The following is a 25,350-nucleotide window of genomic DNA, read 5'->3' on the forward strand; positions in this document are numbered from 1 at the left end:
TCCACAGGTACAAGGGGTTCGCTGTGGCCTCTAGCCACTCATGTGTGAAACAACAGGTCTGGGCCCTTCTCTTCCCAAACCAGAGAGTTCCCATGATACTTTCCCAAAGTTCCCACAGTTAGGGGCTGACCAGACCAGCGGTTGGGGCAGTGCCCTGCCTGGGACCGGCCATGAAGAGCAGTGGCCTGGTCCTCCAGGGCCCCGTGCTTGTCTTCTCATGGAGGCCCATGGAGGGCTGAGAGAAAGCACCCACTCCCTTAAATTCCTTCAGGTTTACAAGGTGTGTTCTGAAGCCACGTCTCATTTCACTTTCCAAGTTCTTCCGGACAAGCCAGCCGGATAAGGTTGACACTAAACCAAGTTACGGAAGAACACGGCAGGTCTGGGTTGGGCCATCTTTCCCCTTTCTGACACTCTGTCCCCTGGCATCAGTGTCCTCAATTCTTCTCCTACCCTCTGTCACAACCTATTCTCAGGGAAGGATCTGACCCATTTGTTCACAAAGGGCACAATGACAGAGAAGGCCATGTGGTACTCTCCCAACCTAACTTTGTATGGTCATCTCTCCTTCTCCCTCCATGTCAATCCCAATCCAATGTGCAGTGTGTTCTGTTGCATCTGTCTCCAAAGTGTAACCCATGCCTGATGCCTCTCAGTGCTGTGTAGGATCCCCTGGAAACAGAGAAAAGTCTGTGCGTTCCTGACTCTGGCTTTGCTTCAGGCTCACCTGAAGCTTGTCAAAGACTCCACTTGCCTACTTAGACCCACAGATTCCACTTGGAGTCCTGATGTACAAAACCAGATGTGCCAGACAGCCAGCAAGCTTGGGGGAGAGGCTGGGGCAGCTTGGAAGGTGTGGCCGTGAAACTGGCCAGCGAGACATCGAGGAGGAGCGGGTACCAATCCTGTCAGCAGCGCCCGTGGGTTCTGCTTACTACAAGTTTCTAATTTTTTCCTAGCAAGCCCTTCTACTTTTATCATCAATTTTAAAACAATCTTAATAAAGGGAAAAAGGAAATTTTCAAAAACCCCACATTTTTCATAAACTTACCCCAAAACCAAGGGAACTTTCATGGAAATGGAGAGAGGATAACCACAAGAGCCAATAAAAGGAAGCTTTGAGGTTTCTTGTTTGTCTGTTTTTGTTTGTTTTTGTCAAAGATGACCTTTGAGTGTTTTTGTATTCTTTGGGTAAATGCCCAGTAGTGAGAATACAAAAACACTAATTCAAAGAGATACACGCACCCCTATGTTTACAGCAGCATTATGTACAATAACCAAGCTATGGAAGCAGCCCAAGTGTCCATCGGTTGATGAATAGATACAGAAGATGTGGTATATACATAAAATGGATTATTATTTGGCCACAAAAAGAATGAAATCTTGCCATTTGCAACGACATGGATGGAGCTAGAGAGTATAATGCTAAGTGAAATAAGCCAGTCAGAGAAAGACACATTCCATATATTCCACTCACATGTGGATTTTAAGAAACAAAACAAATAAGCATAGGAAAAAAGAGAGAGACAAACCAAGAAACAGACTCTCAGCTATAGAGAACAAACTGATGGTTACCAGAGTTGGGGGGTGGGGGGTGGGGGGAAATAGATGATGGGGATTGAAGAGTACACTTGTTGTGATGAGCACAGGGTGATGCATGGAAGTGTTGAATCACTATACTGTGCATCTAAAACTAATATAACAATGCATGTTAACTAACTGGAATTAAAACAAAAACTTTAAAAAAAAGATGACCTTTTAAAAGACTAAGTAATAGGCAGTAGAAGTTGCAAGAAGTAGCAGCAGAGAGAAAAACAAACAAGTAAAATTAGGGACATACAGATGCTCGCTGCTCTGGTATGGATCTGACCCCAACTCAACATTCTTGACCTGACACCCCTTCCATTTAAATAACCAAGCTGGCCCAATGCCTTGTTCCAGGGTTTCCCAGAGTGAGCAACTGAAGCCTGGGCAAAAGGAGAAATCACACATGACCACAAGTCTCACAGTCAAGAACTAAACAGAACCAAGAAGATGGTGCCCACTTCACGGGTGCCATCTTGGGGATAGCCAGCGCTGTTGGCTGACAGGAGCATTGTGTATTCTCTCATCCCATGACTTCCCTGAAGGGAAACAGGTGATCTCAAATGATGGACCCTGCAACATCATCCATTGCATCACCTGAGGAAGTGGGAGGAAATGCAGTCGCTCACAGAGGACAGAGGCAAGCTCAATTAGAACCCTGGCTTAAGAGGGGCACGGGGGTGGCTCAGTCGGTTAAGTGTCTGACTTCGGCTCGGCTCAGGTCATGATCTCACAGTGTGTGAGTTTGAGCCCCACGTCGGGCTCTGTGCTGACAGCTCGGAGCCTGGAGCCTGCTTCCAATTCTCTGTCTCCCTCTCTGCCCCTCCCCTGCTCATTCTCTCTCTCTCTCTCTCTCTCTCTCTCTCTCTCTCTCTCTCTCTCATCCTCAAAGTAATAACAACAAAAAAAAAATTCTGGCTTAAAAGAGTCAGCCAAAATTTGACTCTTCTTTCTCCTTCCTGCCAAGGTTGTTTCTCAGAAGAGAAAACACAAGCCATGTTGCTGCAGGGGCAGCTTCATATTCAGGTGCTCCCACCGCAAATTCATGCCAAACCCACTTTCAGGGGCTGTAGGATTCAAGTGAGGTCCCAACGCAACTCTACAGTCTCTAGTCTATTCCCTTTCCGCCGCTTGTTCCTCAAGAGAAGGCTGTGTGGGCCTCTGTGACCTGGTGTGCTTCGTGCCTGTGTGCTCACAAGCTTCCCGTCCTGCAACATGGTTTTTACTGTTCTGCTATCACCATCTTGAAAGTCTTTGTCATGTGGGGTCCCGCATTTTCCTTCTGCACTGGGCCCCACAATTTATGTAGCTAATCCTGTGCATAACTGATTGCCTTGGCATACAGTTGGGGCTTAATAAATAGTGGCTCCTTTATTATTGGCAGACGTACATTTCCAGACCACTTTCAACGTGCCCAGCAAGCTTCCTGGTTTGGAAACCCCAGGAAAATGTAACGTGATGCTCCACAGATACTCACTGAGCCCTCACCATGAGCAAAGCCAGCCAGAGACCCTCTTGGTCAAAGTCTAAAGAGAAGACGATTCCCGGGGAGTGGGATGGAGTTACATGGTGGGGAAGGTTCAGGGATGGCAGGAGGTGTACCTGTGGTTGAGCTCCAAGCTGGCCCTGCATGTTTGCTCCAGGTGCTTCCCAGGAGCACAGAGCTGGGTTTGGGGGGAAATCCTATTTTCACGGCTTCCTGAGGGAGATGCACGGCCAAAGGTAAAGCTGTGCCAGGTGCTGAAGCCTCCTGGACCCCAGTCCTCTGTGTGGGTCCCACATGGTCCCAGACTCAGTTCACTCAGAGGTGTTTTCTAGCCCCAGACATGACCACAGCTGCCAGAAAGCCAGCTTCTGTGGCTTCTGGCTCAGCAGCTTTTGCTGGACATGATGTCATGCTCACATCTCTGCGGCTGGCCATCTGTAGGGCTGGTGGATGTCCAGGAGAATGCACTCTAGGGCTCAGCCACAGCGCATAAGAGGTGGGGGGGGGGGGCAGAGAAGAAACCCTTGCATTAGCCAGTCTCAGTCCCAGGACTGGGGGACACTGGCCCCCAAACACCTCCTGGCCTGTGCAAGCTGTGATTAGACCCTCAGCTCAGATTACTCCGGGAGGAAGGGGCTGTTTCTCAAGAGCAGCTGCTGTCTCGCACCCAATTTCCACGTGAAAACATCAGCCCGTTATTATCCCAACCTAGGAACTGCAGCTCTCGGCCTCTAATTATTAAACAATGCCTCGCAGCCAACTCGGCTCCCAGCCCCGACTCTGGCGCTGCCTCCCCTGTCCTTCTGGGAGGCCTTGCATTTAACAGCTGCGAGGACCCACAGAGCGGGTTGGGCACTGGCCGATTCGGTCCAGCAGCTCCGCAGAAGCAGGTGAGAGGAAGCACCTCGACTGCTCAGGTAGTTCATCAGATGTCAGCATGAAACCGGGAAAGAGAATCCCAGCCCCAAGCTGGCCTCGGGGAACCGAGACGTAGGATGCCTTTGCATTGGTGCTGCCTGCAGCGGAAGGAACCTTGCTTTTCGGGGCCACCAGACATCCCCCCCTCCCCAGCACCCATACTCAGAACCACCCCCACGCATTCAGGACCACCACCCTCGGCCCCCCCAGGTGCTCAACCAGAAAAAAAATTGTAAACTGTTTTATTGTGATTACACAGAACATAAAATTTACTCTCTTAAAATGTTTTTCAAGTGTACAGTTCAGTGATGTTGAATGCATTTATAATGCTGTGCAACTAATCTCCAGAACTCTTTTCGTCTTGCAAAACTGAAACTATATCCATTAAACACTAGCTTCCTATTCCTTCTTCTCTCCAGCTCTACACTCTGTGCCTAGGAATTTAACTGTTCTAGGTGTCTCATGTAAATAGAATCATACGACATTGGTCTTTTTATGACTGGTGTATTTCACTTAGCCTAATGTCCTCCAGGTTCATCCATGCTGTCGCATGTGACAAGACATACTTCCTTCGTAAGGCTGAACAATGTTCCGTTGCATGGATGGACCACATTTTGTTTACTCATCCATCGAAAGAAACCTGGGCAGCTTCCACTTTTTAGCTATTATGAGTCATGCTGCTAGGAACATAGGTACACAAATAGCTCTTTGAAACCCTCCTTTCAATGCTTTTGGGTATATACTCAGAAGCAGGATTGCTGGATCATACGGTAATTCTGTATTTAGTATTTTGAGGAGCCTCCATACTGTTTTCCACAGCAGCCACACCATTTTACAGCCCCACCAGGAGTGCTCAAGGAAGGGTTCCCATGTCTCCACATCCTTGCCAACACTTGTTATTGTGGTTGTTTTTGGTAGCAGCCATCCTGATGGGTGTGAGATGTAGAAAACCAACATGTTTATACCAAATATTTCCAATATAGTAAATAGGCTTGTTGGAAGCAGGAAAAAGAAAAGAAAGCCAGAAAGCCTTCTCCGGCTGAGGGTGCATTCACGTCTGCAGATGGCATTTTGTGCAAGAGCTCATCCAGAAGCTTTGTCAACACCGATTTCAGTGACATTTATTATTGCTCTAGACAAAAAAGGGGAGGGGAGCAGTGGCTACTCTTCCCAAACCAAGACCACTTGCCTGTGCTTTCTTGACCCAGCCAAGCAATGAAACTTCAGGGAAGACACTACATGGGGAAAGTTCTCACGAACTTTCAGAACCTGTACATTTTATATAGTTTTGATACAAACCACTTTCAAAGTAGTGACCTTGGAAGTTTAGCATTGCAAGGGTGAGGTTTGGAATGATGCATCTACAAGGCAAAAATGCCAGACTGCAGGCAACCACTGGAAGTCAGGAAGAAGGAAAGATCCTTGCCTAGAGCTTCCGAGAGAGCACAGCCCTGCCCACACCTTGATCCTGGACTTCTGGCCCCCAAAATGGTGAAAGACTAAATTTCTGTTGTTTTGACACACCCAGTTGGTGGTAATTTGTTACTGCAGCCCTGGCAGACTAAGATAACACTGCTGCCGCCTATGTGGAAACAAGGCTGTCCCTGGTTTCTGTTGTCCACTGCTGGCCCCTGGTTTCCCTCTCAGTCTGGAAAAGTCCACCTCTGCAGTCTAGAAAGAAGCTCAGCTCCCTACTTCAAGTAGAACCGCCATGTGAATTCCCCAGGCATCTCTGCCCACTGCTGTTGTCCTGAGAGGGTCCCGTGGATGGGGTTGCGCACAGCACACGTGTGCCGACGTGGACCTCCTCCTACAGGAACTCGGGGTATCCGCGGCCCCCATAATAGTGTGTTTAAGCCAGTTTGGAGGCAGCCTCAAACACGAGTTAGCTTTTTCCCAGTGAACATTATATTTGATGCAGGGGAGAGGTAATAGATGAATTGCTTGGGACTCCTGGGTAATCAGGATTTCAGTACTTTTATACTAATAATAGCAATAGCAGAAATTATGGCTAACATTTATCATGCCCTTACTCTGGGCCAGGCACTGTGAAAAACCCTTCCCAGGGATGCCTGGGTGGCTCAGTTGGTTCAGTGCCCAACTTCAGCTGAGGTCATGATCTTGTGGTTCGTGAATTCAAGCCCCACATCAGGCTTTGCACTGATATTGCAGAGCCTGCTTTGAATTTTCTGTCTCCCTCTCTCTCTCTCTCTCTCTCTCTCTCTGCTCTCCCCCACTAGCGTTTTCTCTCTTTCTCTTTCTCTCTCAATTAAATAAACATTTAAAAAAAATAAAAGAAAAGCATTTTCCCACATTCACTGAATCCTCATAACTCAGAGACAGGTACTATCATTTATCCCCATTTTACTGATGAGGAAACTGAGGCTCAGAGAGGCGGCCCCAGGTCTGATTTCCAAGCCTGAATTCCTAGCAAATAGCCCTCTATTCCCCTCCAAAGAGGGAAATGTCTTTTTCCCATCACATTTCCAGCTACAGACCAAACCCAGCTGTACCTGGTCACAAACACAGCAGCATCCACAGGGGGCGTATCGTCCTTCCCTCCTGGAACCTGATTGTTGCCGAGGTATCGGGCTCCTCCATATTCCTCATTCTGCCAGTGACAGAAGCTTTCCAGGGACCGCTCACCATGGTGCCCAATGGACAATTTGGCCTAAAGTAAATCAGGGGTGGGGAGGGCAGTTAAAGAAGCAAACACCCAGGGAAGCCTGAGTTCATGTTCAGAATATAGTGTGGAGACAGCTGCTTGTTGGGATGTCATTCGATGATGTGCTTCCTCCAGATACAAACCTAATGCCGGTAGGAAGATGGAAGATGCAGAGACCCAGAGAGAGGCCACCAGGGCCTTATTTGTAAGTTCAAATGAAGACCATGTTATTATTCTCTCTCTCTCTCTCTCTCTTTTTTTTTTTTTTTTTTTTTTTTTGGCAAACTGAACAGTGTACCCAACCAAGCATTAGTCTCCCATTATCAAATTCATTGCCTGCCTCTGCAAGGCGACGTTATCACGTGGGAATGCACTCAACTGAAAGACCAGAAAACAACTCTACAGTGAATCCAAATTTGGAAGCTCCAGAGGGCTTCCAAAGACCTCCCCATCCAGATTGCACATGTGAGATGTGCTAGGGGTGGAGGGAGGATGTGCACAGGTCCACTGCTCAGGGCTCCCTCGAGATTCCAAGCAGATTGTGTGCACACCAAGCTTTGAGTCACAGTGCCTGCCCTCCCTGCTCTGGACATCCCCAGGCCCTGGCCCAGGGCATGCTGTTGCCATCTGCAAAGCCAGGGACCACAGAGGAGACTGAAAACCTCCTGAGCTCTCAACAGCAAGCAGGAAACTTCAAGACCAGTTGCACCATCTGCACACTCTAAAGGGCACCCCTGGGGACTTACAGGCCGTTGTCGTAGCAGGACAAGCTTGGTAACTTGGATGTTCACTTTACTTCCAAGGCTCTGGTGCTGAAACATATTGTACACCTGTCAAGAGAGAAAAAAGAAATGTGGTGTAAATATAAAAATTAACAAAAATACAGCAGTATCCTGGATGGGATCCTGGGACAGAGAAAAGATGTTAGATAAAAACTAATGACGTCTAAATAAACTATGGACTTCAGTTAATCATAATCAGTCAGAATGCCAAAAAACCACAAATAATCCAAGGGGCACATGATGTGAACAGACATTTTTTCAAAGAAGACATATGGATGGCCAACAGACACACGAAAAGATGCTCAATCAGGGGAAATCAAAACCACAATGACATATGACTTTACACCTGTCAGAATGATGAGTATCAAAAAGACAAGAAATAACAAGTGTTGATGAGGATGTGGAGGGAAAGGCACACTGTTGATTGGAAATCAGTTGTTAAAAAGATATAGGACAGCAGATTCTGAAAGGAGGAATGGATATTAGACGATTCTGATAGAAAACTCAAAACTCCCATTCTTGGCTTTTATGCAGGAGGTTGAAAGGGACCTTCATGTAGGGGAGGGGGGAGGTCAATGCCTGTAGCCATCTGCCATGTGCCAGCCTGTGTCATCTCTAACCCTCATCACAACCCATCAAGTTTTTTCTCTTTGACATTATCTCCACCACCCTCAGCTCACCAAGATAACACCACCTGCTCAATACCCCCAGTCAGTCAACAATGACCCCAATTCATATCCAGGCTTGTCCAGCCAACAAGACCATATTCCTTCTTTCTAAAGTCCTCATTCCAACCACGGCACGTCATGGAGATAGAGGCACAGCAATAAAAAAGGATTTGTCCCTCAGTTTTGTACCTCTTGTTGGTAGAACCTAATTATAAGGACCTCAATATAAAAAAAAAAAAATCAAAGGAAAGCGTTTCAAGGGGAAGAGAGATAAGAAATCTCAAACAAGGCAGAGGAATCAAAGTTGACCTGGATGGGAAAAGCCCACTGAATGTGAGGATCCGTGGGTCGCTTTCCTGTAACATGGACAAAGCAGGAGGTAGGGGGTGCCCCAGGGGTAGATCATGTAGGTGTTTAAGATATAGAGAGAACAGGGAGGAGAGCCTTTTGAAAAAGTGCACTTTGCCCACTGCCCAACCCCTTCTCTGGCAACCAGCCATCGCTTCCTCTGTATCTAGGAGTTCAGTCTTCTTAGATCCCACATATAAGTGAGATCATACAGTTTTTCTTTTTCTCTTATTTCACATGGTTTTGAATATTCTACTTTGTTTTCTTTCTGACAGACACAATCTAGGAGGCAGAATTTTGCAGCAGGGACATCAGAACTTTCTCCAGCTGGTACTGTGTTCCTTGGTACATCGGTGGCAACATAAAGCAAGCACCAGAGCAGACAGGGCAGTCACCGTTAATTCAGGCCACATGAAGCTGGACACAGCGTCTGGCATACAAACGTCAGAAGCCAGGCACGCATGATGTTTGAGCATCTGTGTGACAAAGGAATTAGCTGTCTCATTGCTTAGATCTTACTCTTTGAAAACTATTATTAAAGCAAAATAAAATCTTTGTGTAATTTAATATTCTTTCCCACAAGGAAAACAGAACACGTTTAGTTGTTCTGTTCTTAATCCCCACCCCCCATTTTTTCCCCTCAAGAACAAAATAGCAGTTTTTTTCTTTTTTTTTTCTTTTTCTTTTTTTTTCACACTGGACCATCTGTAGGCCAATTCTGAAGTCATGTCTTAATTACCTATCCCCAAACCTGGGTGAAGAAGGGGAAAACACATAACTTTTTCCTTGTTTTGATATTTTGAGAACCACCCAATGGCTGCAATTCAAATTTTTCCAGAAATATTCAGCAGTAGGACTGGGCCCAAACTGGAAAACCTCAATTCAAAACATGAAAAAAAAAATAGTAAGAATGAAACCCTGAAGTTCTGAGGGAGAAAATGCAAGTTGCACAGGGCTTCAAGGTGTAATCTACTCATCACCTAAAATGTCAACCCCAGCCAAAGATGTTAAAAGATATTGTTTAAAGAAGGTTTAAAGGAATGACACAGTAAAGCACTTCTCAACAGTACTGAGACACAGCACATAAAGGAGGCATAAAGAATCTGCATGAAATAGTGCACATTTCAGGACAGCAAGACCATAGGAACAATCTGCCTCTCCAGAACGTTCCATCTCCTCCTTGCTGGGCTGATGACAGTTCTGTGCATCCTGTACAACCATGAGCCCCAAAGTCTCAGTCGCTTCCCATGGGGTAAAAAGGATGTGAGACAGAGGGGAAGAAAAACCTTCATACTTCAGGGTCTGGGAGGAAGGGGTGAGAGATGGGAACTGCTTCATGTACAGAGTTTCAATTTTGCAAGATGACAAAGTTCTAGAGATTTGGTTGCACAGTGTGAATATACTTAACAATACTGAACTGTATACTTAAAAATGGCTAAGATGGGGGGCACCTGGGTGGCTCAGTCAGCTGAGCATCCCATCTCAGGCTCAGGTCATGATCTCCTGGTTCATGGGCTGGAGCCTCACATCCCGCTCTGTGCTGACAGCTCAGAGCCTGAAGCCTGCTTCCGATTCTGTGTCTCCCGCTCTCTGTACCTCCCCCAGTCTCTCTGTCTCTGTCTCTGTCTCTCTCTCTCTCTCTCTCTCTCTCTCCCAACTAAACTTAAAAAAAAATTTTTTTAAGTGGCTAAGATGGTAAATTTAGTATGTATTTTACCACAATTGGAATTTAATTAATTTTTTTGGAAGAAACTTCATGCCCTAGCGACATTCTCTAGCAAGACCAAAGGCAGGCATTTCCCCTTGACGTGTGCCTAGGGTACTCACATCCAGGAAAACAGATCTGGGAGCCTGACCACAGCTAGAGCACCTCGTCACCTGGTGGGCACCGTACCATGTTCCCACAGAGCTCAGCGGAGCACAGGATCTCCGTGGAGACCCAGAGCCAAGCCAGGAGAGCCAGACGAAAATCTGATGGCAGCCACAAACACAAAGCAGCAGGCCCCAAAGACATGTAACGAAGTCTCCTCGTCTTTTTTTCCCCATGGAAATTCAAGCTCAGGAGAAGTCCTGGAGGCGGCAGCCATACGATGTTTAGGGAGACACCTGGTTGGGCAAAGGAACAGCACCGCCAATCGTCTGGAAATTCTGTCTCCGGCGTCCAGCTCCGGCTGCGTCCTGGCAAGTGTTCAGAGCCCTGACTGCATTTGTCACATTTCCTTGGCAGCCTGGGGGCCAAGCCGGGTAGACCCACTGCCAGCACCACGATGCAGCTCTCCTGCCTGGGCGACTTGGGGACACAGGCAGGGAGGGGCAGACAGGGCCAGAGAAGCAGGTGATGGGGACACACGGAGAGGAGCTGTTCAAGGGCCAATGCAGGGGTTTCATAAGAGCACCACCTACCTGTGCTACCTGGAGCCTCCCCAAGGACAGACAGGGACCGCGGCTGACACCCTCCAATCACATTGGGTGCCCATTCAGACCCCCATGTAGTAAAGAACTTTTTCTCTAGCACAGTGCCTCTGAGTGGGGTCCCTGAAGCAGTAGCACCTGGGCATTTGTTGGACATGCATTCTGAAGCCCACCCCAGAGCCACTGAGCCAGAGACCCTGGGGGTGGGCCCGGCCACCTGCAGTTTACAATCCCCCCAGTGGCTTCTCAGGGATGACTGCTGGCGTGTGAGGACGGGGGAGTGCTCTAACACTGTGACAGTTTCTCTGGGCACCAGAGAGAGGCTTCCTGTCTGTTTCACATGGTAATGGGGTGAAATTGATGTCATTTTTCCTCCAAACAGAGCTTGCCTGGAACACCGCAGGTTTTCATCTCACTCCATGGTTGTTAAGGAAGCTAAAAACAACCAAAGCTCCATCGAGGGGCCCCATTTTCCAATCTGGCTGCCCAAACCCAGGGTTTCTGCTGTCAGCGCCACCTGCTTCCGCCGGCAATTTGTTCTTGAAAATATTCCTGCTCCTGTGTCGTTACCACCCCCAACCACAGGAAACCCTAGATACATACATAAGAAGGCACTTCAGCACATTTGAAAAACTGACAAAAGCCAGGTCCAGAGGACCACTCTGCAGCCTGCTGCTGGCAGAAAGACCCAGCCTGGCAGAGGTCTCTCCCTCCACGTGCACCCGTGCACATGAGCGGTTTGCTGGGGACACAGAGCCTGGGGCAGGACTCCAGTTCCTGGGATAAGAGTCAGGCCGAGGGTTTTTTTTTTTTTTTTTTTATTTTTTATTTATTTTGCGAGAGCAGGAATAAGCGGGGGTGGGGTGGGGTGGGGGGGGGGGGGGTGGGTAGAGAGAGGGAGAGAGAGAATCCCAGGCAGGCTCTGCACTGTCAGCACACAAAGCCCAATGCAGGGCTCGATCTCACAAACCGTGAGACCATGACCTGAGCAGAAATCAAGTCAGAGGCTTAAGCGACTGAGCCACCCAGGCGCCCCCAGAGGGGTTTTTAAAAAACACAAATCAGCACATGCCACTCTTCTGCTTAAACCCCTACAAGTAGCTTCCGGTCGTGCCTGCAGCGAAGTCCACTCTCCATGCCCTGGTGTACCAGACTGTGAGGTAGGCCAGCTTGTCACGGTCTCTCACTGTGTCCCCTCCCCCATCACCCACCAGAAATCTCCTCTTTCTGTGCCTCCCAAATGCCAGACTGACTTCCACTGGCTGGCTCCTCAGTGCCTCTTCCCTTCTAGGGGGAACATCACTCATTTCTCACAGAGATGTCCTGACCGCCTCACTCGCTTGCTATCGCCTGGATCTTCATATCACAGTTTATAAAATTCACACACAAATATTACCGATTGTCATGTTGAGCGCCGTCTGTTGGTCCCAGTGCATGAGTTCCATAGGAGTGGGACCTGTCATGGTCCCTATTCTAGCCCCAGACCCTAGAAGAGTGACTAGCACACATGAAGTACCCAGTAAACAGAGCTGAATTAGTGAGTGAACATTCTAAATTGCAGTCAATACATATGACATAAAAGTTACCATCTTAACCACTATTAAATAGTGTTCAGTAGTGTTAAATGCATTCACTTTATTGTGCTATGATCACCACCATGCATCCAAGAACTCATTCATCTTGCAAAACTAAACCCTTGTCCCCATTAAACACGAACTCTCCATGCCCCCTCCCCCAGCCCCTGGCAGCCCCCAGCAGCCCCCATTCGACTTTCTATCTCTATGAATTTGACCTACTCTGAGGACCTCATATAAGTGGAAGCATATAGTATTTGGGTATTTGTGACTGGCTTATTTCACTTAATAGAATATCTTCAAGATTCATCCACGTCGTAGCCTGTGTCTGAGTTTCTTTCCTTTTTAAGGCTAATATTCCATAGCACATATAAACCACACTTTATCCATTTATCCATCCATGGACACTTGGGCTACTTCCTCCTTTTGGCTGCTCTGAACAATTCTGCTGTGAACATGGACATACAAATATCTGCCTATGGCCCTAATTTCCCTTCTTTTGGGTATATACTCAGAAGCAGAACTGCTAGATGACATGATAATTCTATTTTTACCTTTTTTTTTTTTCTGGAAGAACCACTGGTCTTTTTCCCATAAGCACTGCCTCAATCTACCATGACACCAACACACACGAAGGTTCCATTTCTCCACATCCACTCGGCTTGCTATTACGTAGATTTTGAAATAATAGCATCTCGATCAAAACGATAGAAAGGCAGCAAGAGATACAGGCTTCCAGTTATGGGAATGAACAAGTCAAGGGAATGAAAGGTACACCATAGGGAATATAGCCATTGGTATTGCAATAGTGTCGCGTGGTCACAGATGGTAGCTACACCAGTGGTGAGCACAGCATAACTCACCCAGTTGTCAAATCACCATGTTGTACACCTGGAACTAATGTCACATTGTGTGTCGACTCTACTCGAAATAAACAGATAAATAAATAAAAATATCTAAAGGTAATGAAGTGGTATCTCATTGTGGTTTTGATGTGCATTTCCCTAATGATCAGCGACACTGAACATCTTTTCTGGCTCTTATCGGCCACTTCCAGATCTTCTGTGGACAGATGTCCATTCAAGTTCTTTGGCTGATCTTTCAATCAGGTTGTTTATTTTGTTGTTGACTTTTAGAAGTTCTCTATATTCTGGATATTGTCAAATATGTATTTGCAAGTATTTTCTCTCATTCTAGGAGTTGCCTTTTTACTCTGTGGATAGTGTCCTTTGATGCACAAAAGTTTTTAAATTTGGTGAAGTCGGCTCTACCTATTTCTTCGTTTGTTGCCTGTGTTTTTGGTGTCATGGCCAAGAAGTCATTGCCAAATCCAAGGTCATGATATTTTTCCCTATGCTTTCTTCTAAAGGTTTTATAGTTTAGCTCTTATATGTTCAGGTCTTTAATCCATTGCAAGTTAATTTTTTGTATATTATATTAGGTAAAGATCCACACGTGCCTGTCACCTTGAACAGGTGCCCCTATACTTGATAGCCTTTTTGTCCCTCGTCTCCTGCATTATTGACTTTTTTGTGTTTAGTTGATTTTTTTAACAGTGAAATTGTTTTAATTCCTGTCTCATTTTCTCTTCTTATATTCTGTAGCTATTTTCTTTGTGTTTACTGTAGGGATTATGCTTAACATCCTAAAGTTATAATACTCTAAATTGATTTTATACCAGCTTAAATTCAGTAGCATAACAAATCTCCACGGCAAAATGGTTTTTAAAAAGCAAATAAATATGAAATTATAACTCAAGATAAGGACCAAGTACAAAAGCAGCCTGCTATGATAAAGAAAACAAGTTGGCCTTGGACACTTAAACTGTCCAACCAACTCTTGATTTTAGCTCAAGTCATGATCTTGAGGTTCGTGGGATCGAGCCCTGCATCAGGCTCTGCCCTGAGAGCATGGAGCCTGCCTGGGATTCTCTCTCCCTCTCTCTGACCCATTCACACACTCTGTCAAAGAGAAGAGAAGAGAAGAGAAGAGAAGAGAAGAGAAGAGAAGAGAAGAGAAGAGAAGAGAAGAGAAAAAAAGAAAAAAGAAAAGAAGGAAGAAAGGAAGAAAGAAAGGGAAAGGAAGGAAGGAAGAAAGAAAGAGAAAGAAAGAAATAAAGCTTAAAAAAAAAAAAAAGAAAGAAAACAGGTTGGCCTTTTCAGAGGGGTCTATAAGGAGAGCCCCTCTGAGGGGATATTTACCCAGAGGCTTTAAAGATAGAGAAGCTAGCTTGATAAGGAGTGGGGAGAAGAGCATTCCTGACAAAGAGAGGCCAAAGAGAGTGAGGGAAGAGCCTGGGGCAGCTGAGAAACAGTGGCCCCTATGACAGTTTGGTGTTGAGGTGGAGAAGTGAATAAAGTCCAGGAGAATCAGGCAGGTCTCCACTGCACAGCCTGGGAGGGCCATGCAAAACAGGGACATTCTGCATCAACTGCACAGGAAGCCACAGAAGGGCTTAGGGCTGCTTAGTGACAAAGTCCTAACTCTGTTGGATGAACCTCTTGCTGGCCATTCTGGGACAAGGATTCAAGAGAGAAGAAAATGAAAGTGAGGAGCCCAGCAAGGCAGCTCCTGCAGTCGTCAAGGCTAAAGGTAACGATGGGCAGACCAGGGTGGAGAGGGAGAGAAACAACAGGCCCCAGACATGCCTGTCACCTTGAACAGGTGAGACAGGGGTCCCTCCACCCTGGTGTTGCGTGCTCGCCCTGCTATGTACTCACTCACTTGCCATGCACCCTGACTGTGTCACTCCCCCCGCAAGGCTCCACTTCCTTCTCTGTAAGATGGGCAAACAATGAAATCCACCAGGTCAGATGATGAGGAGAAAAAACCCAGCCACTCATCATGGACATCCACTCCTTTCCCTCCTCTCAAACACGTGCCATCAGGCCACTGACGGACACCAATCTAATTCACACGTCACAACCATGAGAGGCTATGAAAACTGGGAGGCGACACGTGACACCAAATTCCCCCAGCTTTGAACGTGTTTTCATACACCAAGTCCCCACAAGTGCCCAGAAGCCTGCCTAGACTTAGCCTCAAGGGTCAGAGTGGCAAGCGTGGACTGGCAGGTCTCTACCCAGAGACCCAAGTGAGACCCAATGATGCTACTTCCCTCAGCCTGGAGAGAAACGTGTTGCAAGGAAGGTGGCAGCCACTCCAGCAGACTCCCCCAAATCCACGGAAGCTAGGCACACAGAGCCATTTGCATCCTGCAGCCCCACCCTAAACACTGGCGGGAGAGAGATGGGCTGGTTGGCCTCACCTTCCCGCTCACGGCACCTGAAGGCTTGGCTAATGACAGGGTTCCTCATCCCGACCACAATCCTTTCCCATCCTCCTGGCTTAAAGATCATCTTACTTCCTAACAGAAATCCCTTGGCTACAACAGCCACAGGAAGAACAGAATTCTTTGGAATTCTTTCAAAACTAGGGTTTTGAGGGACTGAAGGATGGTAGTGGTGGAGGGGGGTCTTGTTCCGAACAAGGGGCAGCGTCTGAATGCAACCCGTCGTTAAACTTGCTGAAGAGCTAACCACCACTAGAGCGATGGAAACCAGTGTTCGGTGCTGAGAGTCTGTGTGACTGGGTCAGGAGACTCCGTCTTCATTTGGTCTCTGGTCTCGCCACCCCAGCCAAGAGCCCCCACGGGAGGTGACTGGAGGGCTCAGTATTAGCATACACATGCCATATGCCTCTCACCACAGCGGCACTGCTCTTATTAGGCAGGCCTCATCAGAAAACATCTAAATCCCAATTTAATGTGGCTGGCCCCAGATTTGCCCTCAGCGATGGGATCTGGAGCCTCCAACGTCTTAGTACAAGCAGTGGAAGAGAAGCCAAGGCCGTGGAATTAAAGCCAAACAAGAGGACCACTCAGTCTCTGTCCTTCAGTCTTACAGCTTTGGGGGGCAGGGGCGGGGTACACTGCCACGTACCTCCCCCTCCCTGCCTGTGATTAAAAAACGGCTGCTGCTGTGCTGACGATAAAATTATGAAAGCAAATATCAAAGTAGAAGCTTTGCCTCATTACTACTTTAGTTGCCATAATGAGTGTTTACTCTTGGCACTTGTACTCTGGACAATTAAAAACAATAAACGAGATGAAATTAACTACAGATGAAAGGGTCTGGTGTGGAGCCAGCCCCACCAGCCGTCCTCCCGGGTTTCCTCAGGGCAGGACAAAGCACAGCAGCCCATCATTAAGCAGCCACCAGCAGGACTTGGGTTTGTGCAAATGAAGAACTCAGGCATATTTCTCAGAAACCCAGGCCAGCACCTCCCTCCTCCCTGCCTGACCCCCGCCTCCACCCTCACTCCTGCCCCCTAGCTCCCTCTCCCCGACACGTTCTCCAACTCCAATGCCCCCCTCCCCCAGGCGGGGCACAGCTGCTGGGGCCGTTCCTCCCTTCCCCCTTCAGCGGCCCCACTGCTCAGGATGTCTACCAGCTCTCCCCAACTGTTCCCCTAAGGCTCCCCTATTCCCTGTTGCAGCCACATCATACCACACACCACCACCCCCGCCCACAAATGCAGCCCCTGCCGCACCTGCTGCGAGACCTGTCACCCCTACCCTGATCTTGCAAACCCTTACTCTCGCTCAGCTCAAAGGTGAGCTCTTTCCCAAAGTACCCATCATACAGGATGATCACTCAGCAGCCCTCCACCTGGGCCCCAGTGGCCCCTTGCAGATAAATCTACTGTAAGATGGTGTTTTATCTGTCTGCCGATACCACTACCTCCCAAGGGAAGGACCAGGTCTGTTGTGCACCTGTATCTCCAATACCTAACGTAGTGCCAGTGGTCTTCAGAGATGCTTGTTAGGAAAGTGGATGGATTAGGTAGAATTGGGATGCATGCAAAAGTCTTTCTGTGTGTCCACTGTGAGGAGTGCAGCCCCTCCCCTGCCCAGCCATCATGTGAAGATTTCCCTCTATCCTCATTCATTGAGTCAGATGTAGACACAGGCTTCCGAGCTCCTTCTCTGGTACACTCAAACAGATAACCTCCCCCCGCGCCTTCCCCCAGCCCTCACGGCACACAGCAAGAACCGATTCACATTAAAATTTGATCCTGATTCTTTCTAGTAGACCACTGACTCCTTAAAACGGGCGCTGACTCACTCAACTTCAAATCCAGGGTGTCTAGCACTCAACAAAGGTTTTGGCAAACCTCTGATAAGAGTGGCAGGCAGGGCACAACCACGGGGCAGACCCAGGCGCCGAAACAACGCATGAGGGCAGGGGCGATGGGTGGGCCCTCTCCCTTGGGAAGCCCTTCAGTTCCCTGCTCAGGGGTCACAGGGCTGTGTGTGTCTCCAGCCCTCAGCCCAGCTTCTTCCTTAGCTGGGGAAAAGACAATGACAGAACATTCATCCAGGAGGAAACAGAGCCCCCCCGGGTCAGAACACCGACTGGAGACTCACCATGTTCATGACCGTGAGGATGAACCTCTGGGCGGCCTCTGCCCCGTGGTACTGCACCATGTCGGCATCGGCCACCACCAGGGTCTCCACCGTGTGCTCGCTGGTGAGCTGGATGGCGTTCCTCCGCTCCCGCCAGTCCTGGGACGGCCTGCCCCTCCTTGGCTTCTTCTTTTCTAGAAGACAACGGAGACATTCATGCAGTCCTTGGCACTTTGATTTCCAAAGCCATAAGGTAAGCCGGACTTCTGTTGAGCTTCCCACAGAGAAGGGTCAGTCTCCAGTGGCCAGGAGATGGACCTCCACCGTCATGGGGTGGGGGGTGGGGGACCTGAGCTCACTTGCTACAGGTGGAGCCGATGGGCAGAAGACGGCTCACACCTGTCCACATCACAGCCGAGGAGGCAAAAGGGACTGAATATCAGGGAAGAGAAAATCTGTCCCATCAGAGGAAGGTAGACAGCAGGACACAGTTGGTGGAGGAAAAGGAAGCCTAGGCCCAGTGGGGAGAGATCAGAAAGCACCTCAGGTTAACGGCATAGAAAGGGTTCTACCCGCTGCTGACGGCTGGGACCCAGGGAGGTGGCATTCTGGCCGCCGTTCTGAGAGTCATGAGTAAAGAGCCATAAACATTAGCAATCACAAAGCATTATTTCAAAGGAAAACAAAATATAATCAGAAAAAAATATTGCATGCCACACACATCCTGGCCAAAATGCAAGTAAGTGTGTCCTTTCCTCAACACAGGGAAAGGTTATTAATCCTCTGTTGACTCTTGGATTTTTTTTTTAGATTATTTATTTTTGAGAGAGAGAGAGAGAGAGAGAGAGAGAGAGTGTGTGTGTGTGTGTGTGTGTGTCTATGTGTGCACAGAAGAGGGCAGAGAGAGAGGGAGAGAGAATCCCCAGCAGGCTCTGTGCTGTCTTGACATGGGGCTAGATCTCATGAACCGTGAGATCATGACCTGAGATGAAATCAAGAGTTGGACGCTTCACTGACTGAGCCACCCAGGCGACCCCTCTTCTGACTCTTTAGATAAACTGATGCCCTGTAAGATCTCACTTTGATAAGCAGGTGTTGTTATTAATTAGAGCCCATATCACAGTGTCTAGGCATTCAAGCTGCCATGCGAGGGCAACCTAGACTTTGTTGGTGAAAACCCCTCTGACCGACACCAAAGTGTGATATGAATAGTGTGTACTTTCAGGATCCAAATGTAAACAGAAAGGCAGTGCTTAAATTTGTTAGCTATCATTCCCATTTTTAGCACTAAACCATACAGAAGTCAGCCCTGCTACAACTTTCATGCAGCGAACCCAGCCCCATATGCACAAACTGGCTTCATAAAGTGACCTGATCATTCCAGGGCCCCAAATGCACACTACGAAATAGCCTGAGATATGGGTCATAATGAACAAACAAGAATACTCTGTATGATATAATTTACAATCGTGAAAACTGAAAAGCAATCTAAACATCCAACCACAGAGAGAGCCAGCAATGGGAACACAATATGTAGCTGTGAAAGGCATGTTTGTGAAGGTGATTTAGTGATGTAGAGAAAAGCAGGAATAAATCTGCATATACAGTTCGGTCCAATTCTGCAAAGATTCAGCACACAAGTATCTTCAGGTGGAGGAGGAGGAGGAAATAAATTTAAAAATAAAAAATAGATAAACAGATGGACAGATAGACAACCAACCAACCTGGGTAGAACATAACTAAAACATGAATGATAGGGAACATACGATCTTCGTTTTTCTTTTCCATTTGTAGTTTTCAAATGTATATAATAAACTAGAATTACTCTATTCACTTAAAATAATAATGTTGAGTTTGAGAAAAATACAGAGGTCACTTTTAAACTCTCAACAATACAGAAGGCATGGGGGAACAAAGTTAGCCACAGAAATACAAGATGAAAAACATGAATGCCTTGGCCCCACAGGATGGGTCTCTCCTCACCCAGAGCCAGGCGCACCTCCATCGAGACTTCTGGGCCTCTGCAGTGGAACGAGGGAAAGAAGAGTCCATTTCAAGTCAACAGGCAAGGTCCCAGATGGCACTGCCTTGCATGCAGTCAGAATGAAAGAGGCCGCTTGTTAAAAATCTCTTTGTAAAATCTATACCCACATATCTATAAAATCAATACCCATATACCTATCTTCACCAACCAGATCATCTCTGAACGCAAGGAAGACGGACCACACATGATCTCCAAATTCTGGGCTCAGGGTGCTTGCTTACTGGGTGCTCACGGCCTGGATCAGACCGATCTGTCCAACTTGGAAATTTGCAACAAACCCCCTTGCTCCCATTTCAACACCGTGGAAGTGATGGGCTACCAAGCAAGAGCTCTGCTGTCACGAGCACACCCACGTGCTCCCAGGCAACCAGCCAGGAGCCACATGGTGCTCTGTCTCATGGTGCTAACTCCCCTCTTGATAACTCCCCTCTTGGAGTCACCAACTCCTGTTCTCACCTGCAGATTCCTCCCCAAGTGGGCTGCTCAGTACTTCTCTTTGCAAAGTGTCCTATATTTTCAGGTTCTCATGTGAGAAGAGCTACAGTTTCAGCGTGGCCCTGAGGACACATTGGCAATATCTCTCTGGAAGATGGCGAGCTCAAACACGTAAGAGCTGAACAGTCTGGAAAAAGAGTAGCCCATCACTCCCAGACCAGAACGGCAGGGTTGCTCCCAAACATTCAACAGATCAAAATGCTGCACTGGAGCATCAGTCTTTCAAGCACAAAGTAGGACTCCTAAGACCTGCCCCTCCCTCCCTGATGGGCCACAGAGAGCTAATAAATAGGCTGTCACAACGGGCACGATGCTGGGGGTTGGCATATGCCCAGAATACTAAGTAACAGGTACAACACAATGGTCAGGTGCTCTGTGGTTGTTAAAGGATATTCACTAAGACGGTCTCATTTCTTCCATTCATTGCCCACCCCACCCCCCAGCCCCTGACATAGGACTTGGTGTGAAATAAATATTCATTGAATGAATGCACACATGAGTAAATGAATGAATGAATGTATGGATGAATGAATGAGTGAGTGGAATCCCTGTTTCCCACATAACAAAGCTGAAGCCAAGTACTGGGCAGTGGTGAATTCGGCCCTAGAACCCAAAGCTTCCCCCCTCGGCTCTGACTGTCTCCAGCTGCCCTGCCTATGTGTGCCAACATGGTCCTCATTGCAATCTGAACTTAAAACATAACAGTAGGAGGGTCGAAGAAAGCTTAGCGGGAAAGGATTCTGTGTTGAGCATGATGAAACTGACTTTGCTGCTGCATGCTGCACACACAGCGTGCACGGCGACTCTGAGCAGCCTTCAGTGATAGTGCTCCTTCCCCTTGGATGGTCTCTAGCTTGTTCCAGGCCCTGCAGTAGCTATAGCATAATTATCCCTCCGGGCTGCCTGCACTCCCCTCACCGAGCGTTGCTAATTTGGTCTGTCAGGCCAGAACCATGCCAGGCTGGCTGGGGACTCAGAGACACACCCCAGTGCTCTGTCCTGTCCCCGCATTCAAGGGCAGAGGCCTGACGCCTTGATCCAAACCCCTGCAGCTAGATAGGTTGCAGGAATTCAGAATTTTTCAGATTTTGCAAGGCCATGCGGTGCGTGTGCCACATACTGAATAGTTTCCCTGAGGTCTAGGGCAGCGAGCGGTTATCAAAGGCACTATTAATTCTGCAGAGAAACGAGAAAAAGGGGGTCAGGAGAGATGCTCCATAGCCTCCTATCAGGGCAGGGCAGGCCTTCCACAAAATGAGTGTCGAAAATCCTGGATTTGGGAGTTGCAGATAAGAGACCAAGGACCTGTATTCCCTCTCCATGCCCGTGTCTTTCCTGGGGGGTAGTGGAGGAGGGGAACAGCAGGGTGAACGGAAGCTTGCCTCCTCCCTTCTCCTCCCTCTCGTCAGCCACTCTACCAGGAGCTCCACGATGGTTATTCCTTCCCTACAGCGAGAACAGAACCGTAATACATTTTTACCTTTAATGCCACAAACTGCATACATGTACCCTAACAGACACGCTTCATCAACACCAATATTCACGAGTTGTAAGCATCATGAAAAGGAAGAAGAACAATACCAATTTCAGAATGACAAGGGTGCTGGATCCAGATCTCATGGGAGAGGTCAAAGTTCAAGCTGGGCAGGTGTGCAGCCATCTGCGGGGCCTTCCATGCTGGGCTCAGTAATACGCCGTCTCCAGCCACTGTGGGAACGTCCCTCACCTCTCTGATGAGGACAGACCACAGCCTGTGGGGCCCCCGGCCCTCTTGGGCTGCTACAGATACCAGCGATCATTCTAAGTTCACCCTGTGGTCTTGTTTGCCAGCACACTACTGGAGCTGGTGCTGACTGGGTAGATTTTCAATCTCTGGCTTCATATTATTTTTCTTACATTTATTTTCCCTTTGCCCCAATTATCCATTAAAAAAGAAAATTCTATGTACTTATGGAAGATACTCCAAGTCTTTTTTAATTTTTTTAATGTTTATTTATTTTTGAGAGAGAGAGAGAGAGAGAGAGAGCCTGAGTGGGGGACGGGCAGAGAGAGAGGGAGACAGAATCCGAAGGAGGCTCCAGGCTCTGAGCTGTCAGCACAGAGTCCGGATGTGGGGCTTGAACCCACAAACCATGAGCCGAAGTCAGATGCTTAACCGACTGAGCCACCCAGGCACCACCCCCACCCTCAGACCAAGTCTTTTCTAGAACAAGAGGAGGAAGAGAAAAAGACAAAACAAAGGGCATTCTATGCGTGGGACTTTTAGAATATTCACATCACTATTTATCATAAGAATTTGGGGTTACTGAAAATGTTGAGCAAATACATAAATTGTCATTTTAGTTATGAGTTTTGCTCTTGGCAAGCTAAAAAAAAAATCTCAGTTGTAAATTAACAAACTCCGCATGAATTAAATATTTCTTTAGTTTAAAAATAGAGTATTTAGGTATTTCCCAAGGAAAAACAACACACGGATCACAAAATATTCTGTGTGAGAGTTTAACAGCCAGAAGCCATCCCTGAATTGCTCCGTGATTCTACCAATTTCATTTCCAGGGAAGACCTCAGGTCACCTTTGTGCCAAGGGAGAGGCAAACCAGCTTGTGCCAGCAGGAGAAGCAAGTTAGAGAGAAAACAGACATGGCAGAGGAAATGGGGGCAGCTGCCCAAGGCCACTGGGCCCTTCGAGACCAAGGACAGACAGCACTTCAGGCCGAGAAGTCCGAGACTGGTCAGTGCTAGGAATTGGTCCAACATGCTTACAGAGTTACAGGAAAGATTCAGACTTAACCTTGTTGTCATGCAAGCCAGAAACGTCAACTTTTCCCACACATAGCACTCAATGTCCAGATACAAGAATGTCTGCACCTGGGCACACGGGCACAGCGGAAGACTCCAGAACCAGACATTCACCTAGCCGCGCTGACCACGGGTTTTCTCCAGCTCTCTTGAGCACAGGGTAAAGGCAATCCCATTAGAAGCCCTGGGTGCCATTGTGACATGTTGCGAAGTATTTACCTGTGGTCAGAGGAAGGCTACCCACCCCTCATTCTCATCTGGGGACACAGATGATGGGTGATTTGCACCCAAACCGCTGAGACCTTTCTAAGCCCTGGGGCAAGGAATCCCTTCCAGTGCTGGCAGGGGGATCCACACTGGCAGGATGGGGGCGGTGTAGGCCCCACTGCCCAGAGTGAGCACAGAGGGCAGGGAGGTCTGCTCCCTGAGGGCCACAGAGTTGATGACAAGAATTCAAAGGAGGACTGTGGTCTGGGGCAGACCAGAGGGCATGTTCAGCTTAACCAGGAGCCAGTGGGTGGGATGCTGGGCAAGTTGCAGACTCTCTCCAAGCCTGATGTGACCATCTTTCCAATCAGAATAACCACACCCACAGCCCCGGTGTGCAGTGATTAAGTGAAATGTGTATCAAACACTTACTACATTCCCTGGAATGTTATGAGTCCTCAATAAATGGCACCTGTATTATGATGAGGCGCATGTTGACGGTGGCAGTGGGCAGTTGCCTTGTGGTTAAAGATGTGGTTTTAAAGACAAAACACATGAATTCCAATCCTGGCTCCCCGATTGTTTTGTCTGACCTAGGATAAATCTCTCACCCTCTTTTAGTCTCCGATGACTCATCAATGAAGCAGGGAGAATCATAGCTCCTTCCCCAAGGGGCTGCTGTGGGGCTGAAAGGAGATCCCAGATGTAAGCCCTTAGCAGAGCGCCTGGCTCATAGTAAGTGCTCAGTAAAGCTTAGCTTGACTGCTGTTGTTCAAGGAGACAGAGAAGCCTGCGGAGGCTGCAGCTAGGGTATTCCCCCAGGCGGGTCGCCTGAGTCTTCCTCTCAAAGCTGGTGAGGAGGAAATGAGGGAGCCACAGGAAGTTCAACAGAGGGAGCACGCAGTCCATGCTGCAGTTGGGGGGGGGGGGGCAGGCCCGGGCTCACCATCACAGGAACACAACTGTCCACAGAGAAACCTTCTGAGACAGTAAGACAGTCCTCCCAAGCCACAATTTGGGTGTGAGGATTTTGATTTTTAAGATAAGGTTCCCCCCAGGGAATCACTTTGGTGAGAACCTTCTTGTTTTCACACCTGGTTCCTATGCGAACAAACAGCCCTAGGCTATTCGAGGGCACCCTTCAGAGAATCGCTCCTAGAGAGCAATTATTCCATCTGAAGGTTTTCTGGAGGAAACGCACCAGCCAAGTGTGAGCACTGGGGACAGATAAGATCACACCTGCCTTGCCAGCACGTAAGGAACACAGTCTTTGTGTTGGGTCTCCGTGTGCTCCCCTAGCCTGCAGCTAAGGTCCTGACCAGAGCCTCCAGGAGCCAGGCTATCACTCCCCATGAGGAACTGATATGTGTGGGACGGTGGGATGGTGCGTCCACTGCAAGCAGCATTTGGGGTCTTCTGGCGGAGCCAGCACCCCATGAGGTGACATCCCCTGGAGCGGGACAGTGACAGACCTGGATATCCCAGCTCGGTGCAAAACACACCCTTGCACAGTCTTTGAGGGCTGACAGGTGAGTTTCCTCCCTCTGGGTGGCATGAAAAATAGGCCAAGGGTGGAATTTATAAAAATGGCCACTCCCTCAACTTCCACTGAAATAGGATCCAGCTCTGGCTGATGGGACACCGTGTGGGAGAAATGAGGACAGAGAGCAAGAGAGACTCTACGCGCCCTCACGATTTACCGCTGAGCATAAAAGATTTAAGGTGACGTACCCCCAAAATAGATTGAAATTAAATTAGAGACATTAATAACCAAAAAAAAAAAAAAATCCAAATATGCTAACAAGGTCACTATGGCAGCTCTGGTGATAAAAATCACTGTGGCGGAGGTGGGGGTGGGGGCACCTGGGTGGCTCAGTGGGTTGAGCGGCCAACTCCTGGTTTTGGCTCAGGTCACAATCTCAGTTTGTGAGTTCGAGCCCCACATCAGGCTCTGAGCTGAC

The 25,350-nt window shown here is 48.1% G+C and overlaps 1 protein-coding gene across 1 annotated transcript in view; it reads right to left on the reverse strand.

The window, feature by feature from the left end:
- ADAMTS17 (ADAM metallopeptidase with thrombospondin type 1 motif 17) overlaps nt 1-25,350 on the reverse strand; it is a 345,055-nt gene that overhangs the window by 263,811 nt on the left and 55,894 nt on the right. The window contains exons 5-7 of the mRNA XM_040493411.1: nt 17,866-18,038; nt 7,400-7,483; nt 6,502-6,659 (exon numbers count right to left, since the gene is read on the reverse strand). Of these exons, the coding sequence (XP_040349345.1) occupies nt 6,502-6,659; nt 7,400-7,483; nt 17,866-18,038 (415 nt within the window). The remainder of the gene's footprint in view (nt 1-6,501; nt 6,660-7,399; nt 7,484-17,865; nt 18,039-25,350) is intronic.

The sequence above is a fragment of the Herpailurus yagouaroundi genome, unplaced genomic scaffold (genome assembly GCF_014898765.1).
Source record: "Herpailurus yagouaroundi ecotype Mexico unplaced genomic scaffold, PumYag 185, whole genome shotgun sequence".
In the NCBI taxonomy this organism is placed as follows: domain Eukaryota; kingdom Metazoa; phylum Chordata; class Mammalia; order Carnivora; family Felidae; genus Herpailurus; species Herpailurus yagouaroundi.